A 3,278-nucleotide genomic window follows, 5' to 3' on the forward strand; every position below is an offset into this window, starting at 1 on the left:
TGTATTTTGTTGTACTTAGAGTGAAGAGCAACATAACTACTTCGAAATGACATGGTTGCTGAATAAACATAGTACTAAGCAAGCTAAATAACTTGTTCAATCACATAAACAAACTACGAACCTGACATAAGCAAACTTGTTTAACCTGATACACATGACATTACAAACGGGTTCATTCTAACACAAGTAAACTACAAACTTGAAACAGTAGAAAGGACAAGCAACTCCAAGGCCAGATTCTTAAATTTTTGTCATCACTAGTAGTTGTAGTAGGGATCGTCATAATTCATCTCCGCCTCTTTTGCACTCTCCGGACCTTCTCTGATGTTTTCAATTCTCTTCCACGACTCGTAGCTGGTGTACGCATCTATCGCTGCATACTCGATGAGGTAATCTGGCAGTGGGCTGATCCCCCACAGTTTATGGTCTTCATCCCTGTCAATCTTATTCTTCATCTGTTTGTACAATGGGTGGATCACGCTGCCTGCAACAACAGCCAAAGAGTGGAACCTCTTTATTTCCTTGAACAGAACTCTCCATTTGCGCTGGATGTCGATGTACTTGTCGGGGTTGATTTCCAAACCAGATCTCCGCAGCATCTCTTTGTCACCTTCAATACTGAAACCGGCAAAGGTGTAGAACATGTCCTCCTTCAGGAACGAGCGGAGGCTCTTGGGCCTGCAAGGGGGATGACAGATTGAAGGTGGATCCATCAAGTACATGCTTATATAGTATAATTCATGGATGAAAAAAATTCAAAAACTACTATACAAAGTTCAAAAATTAAATACAAGCACAGCATGTTATTTTTCTTTTGGTATTCACACTTGAGTCAATGACCTATCTGCTTCTTGGCCACATTACCACATCAACTCAAGAAACTGTACTATAGCATCAAGAATAGAAACTACACTAGAACGTCAAGTTCAGAAAATAATCTCGTACATCAAATTCATAAATTAATCTAGTGCATCAAATTCATAAACTGATCTGGTGAGTCAGGTTCAAAATCTATTATGCTGCATCTACTTCAGAAACTTCACTAGTACATCAAGTCCATAAACCAATTTAACCAAATTTCAGGGAGCACAGCTAATTAAATAGAAGCATGAAGAGGTTGGATTTGTAGGATGGTTCACCATTTTGTTGCCGCGGTGATGTGGCATACCAGACAGAGTTCCTCCACGCATAACTGCAGAACCACTGCCCTCTACGGAGGTTCGTCTTCCCTGGTATACTCGACATCAACGCCGATGTATTGGGGGTACAAGCCGCAGACCCTCTTCAAGATCCTGCTGATCATCTTGTCGGCTTCCTCTGGATTGCTGGTGCATACGACATCCAGCTTCTCCTTGCCATGGATGTCAACCTCCTTGAGGTGCCTTTTGTAGTCATGCTTCTGACCGGGGACCTGAACGACGTCGACCTCGATGCTCTGGTCGGACATCTCACCACGGGGACGCTTGGCAGATGGTTCCACCGCCATTACCCTCCTCCAGTGATGGCAGGCTTGAGACAGAGATTGTGGGGAGTTGCTAGTTGAGATGGAGCGGCAATGGTGTTTTCGGAATTGAGCGGCTATGGAAGCGCAGTTGCCTTTTTCTGGCAAGGTTTGGGTCGTGGAGGAGGCGGTTGGACGCGGCCTCGTCGTGGTAGTGGTGGCGGTAGACATGCGCTCGCCATTGTAGTGCGTCGGGGCAACCGCCGAGTGGCAATGCTCGCGGTTGCCGGGAAAAAGAAACCGTCAAAGCGTCTGCTTAAGCACGTACAAATGTTTTTGCATACGTCGCTTAAGCACATACTGCACTGGCACGCGTAGATAGTGTGCACTCCGTTCAGCTACTAAGCACGTACTATGTTGAACTGCTTGCACCTTTCCCGACGCACGCCGCTACTACCACACGACCAATGTTGTAGAGACTTCACACATGTGGACCCACAACCGATACTCTCTAAGTAGTATTCGCACCCATGCCTCTACTACCACACTTCCCGACGCATGACCCTCACGTGCCCGTGGTGACACACGCTCGTAACTCTAAAGACTTCACAACTGTGACTCTCTGAGTGAGTCTTCGGATGCATGCCCCTGCCACCACACATTTGTGCATCCACAGAGTTGATACCAGTGCCTCTATAATTCCAACGTCGGTGCCTGTAGAGCCTGGTGTTCCGTGCCTCACATGTCTATTAAGATGCTATAGCGAACATAAAAATCACATCCAGGCGGCACGAATCTTGATGCTAAAATCAGACCGTCGAAGATTACAGACGGTTCCACCATTTCCATCTCTCCCACCTCCACTACTCTCTTGCTTCCTCTCTTCCACAATAAATCTCGAAACATTCCGCACTCACACAAGGTCTCCTCCTCCGTTCTGCACACGGGCCCAAATTCAAAGTAGAGTTCCCCTCACAAAATAGCCGTCACCGCGCTTCGCCAACCACCCTCCACTTCGAGATACAAAACGTCAAACGGTGCGCCCAACAACACAAAGTACCCACCCGACGGCGATGAAGCGAGGACTTCAACACCGGCGGCGGAGATCACAACAAAAAAAGACGAACGGACAGAATAGACCAATGGAGGCGAGAAGCCGAACACAAGCAATCGAAGGTAAATACCAATCTATCCCATTGCATTCCTCGAGGTAGATCGTAGTGATTTCTCCATTTCCAGGGACAGCAACCCTAGCCACCACAACAGCCGAGTTTTGCACTATCCAAAATCAACTTGTCTAAAAAATTGAAGTACCGTACACACGAGATTTAATAGAAACGCTACTGCTCCCCACTACGGAATTTTCGCCACACGATATGTGCTTAAACGTACTATACCTGCCATATCACTAACTGGAATACCTCAAACGATTCAAACACTGCGAGCATACTGAGAGCTCAAACCTGGTAATTACACCAGATTTTCTCTGTCCGTTGTCCCTTGATTATAACTGTTTTCAAGTTAAGTGCCTCATGTCCGTCACTGCAGTGTTTTTACTTCAGTGCCTCCTGTACCTGCATTCGTGCCTCCTCTACCTTCAATGCCATGCCTCATGTGCCTACATCCATGTGCCTTGCGTGACACTTGCCATGACTCTTACGGGGCCCGTCGTGCCACACCCACGTCACTTCACAACCGTGGTTCTCTAACCGAGTAGTCGGACCCATGCCTCTGCCTCCACACTTTTGTGCATCCAGAGCGTCCACGTACGTGCCTGTGCTGCCTTCACTTCTGTGCCTTCCGTACCTGCACCCACGTGCCTAACATGACATGCGTG

At 47.3% G+C, this 3,278-nt stretch overlaps 1 protein-coding gene across 1 annotated transcript; it reads right to left on the reverse strand.

The window, feature by feature from the left end:
* Positions 1-257: 257 nt before the first annotated feature.
* LOC141033879 (uncharacterized) lies at positions 258-1,486 on the reverse strand. The gene is made up of 2 exons (XM_073506289.1): positions 1,239-1,486; positions 258-678 (listed from the first exon to the last, which is right to left on the reverse strand). The coding sequence occupies exons 1-2, from the start codon at positions 1,484-1,486 to the stop codon at positions 258-260; spliced, it is 669 nt and encodes a 222-aa protein (XP_073362390.1).
* Positions 1,487-3,278: the final 1,792 nt, after the last annotated feature.

Source organism: Aegilops tauschii, chromosome 1 (genome assembly GCF_002575655.3).
Source record: "Aegilops tauschii subsp. strangulata cultivar AL8/78 chromosome 1, Aet v6.0, whole genome shotgun sequence".
NCBI lineage: Eukaryota > Viridiplantae > Streptophyta > Magnoliopsida > Poales > Poaceae > Aegilops > Aegilops tauschii.

Bases quoted from the DNA above. Each gene is read 5' to 3' on its own strand.
- LOC141033879 (XM_073506289.1), bottom strand. From the start codon at position 1,486: ATGGCGGTGGAACCATCTGCCAAGCGTCCCCGTGGTGAGATGTCCGAC. The intron at 679-1,238 runs GTATACCAGGGA...TCCCCCTTGCAG, and splicing joins TACATCGGCGTTGATGTCGA to GCCCAAGAGCCTCCGCTCGT.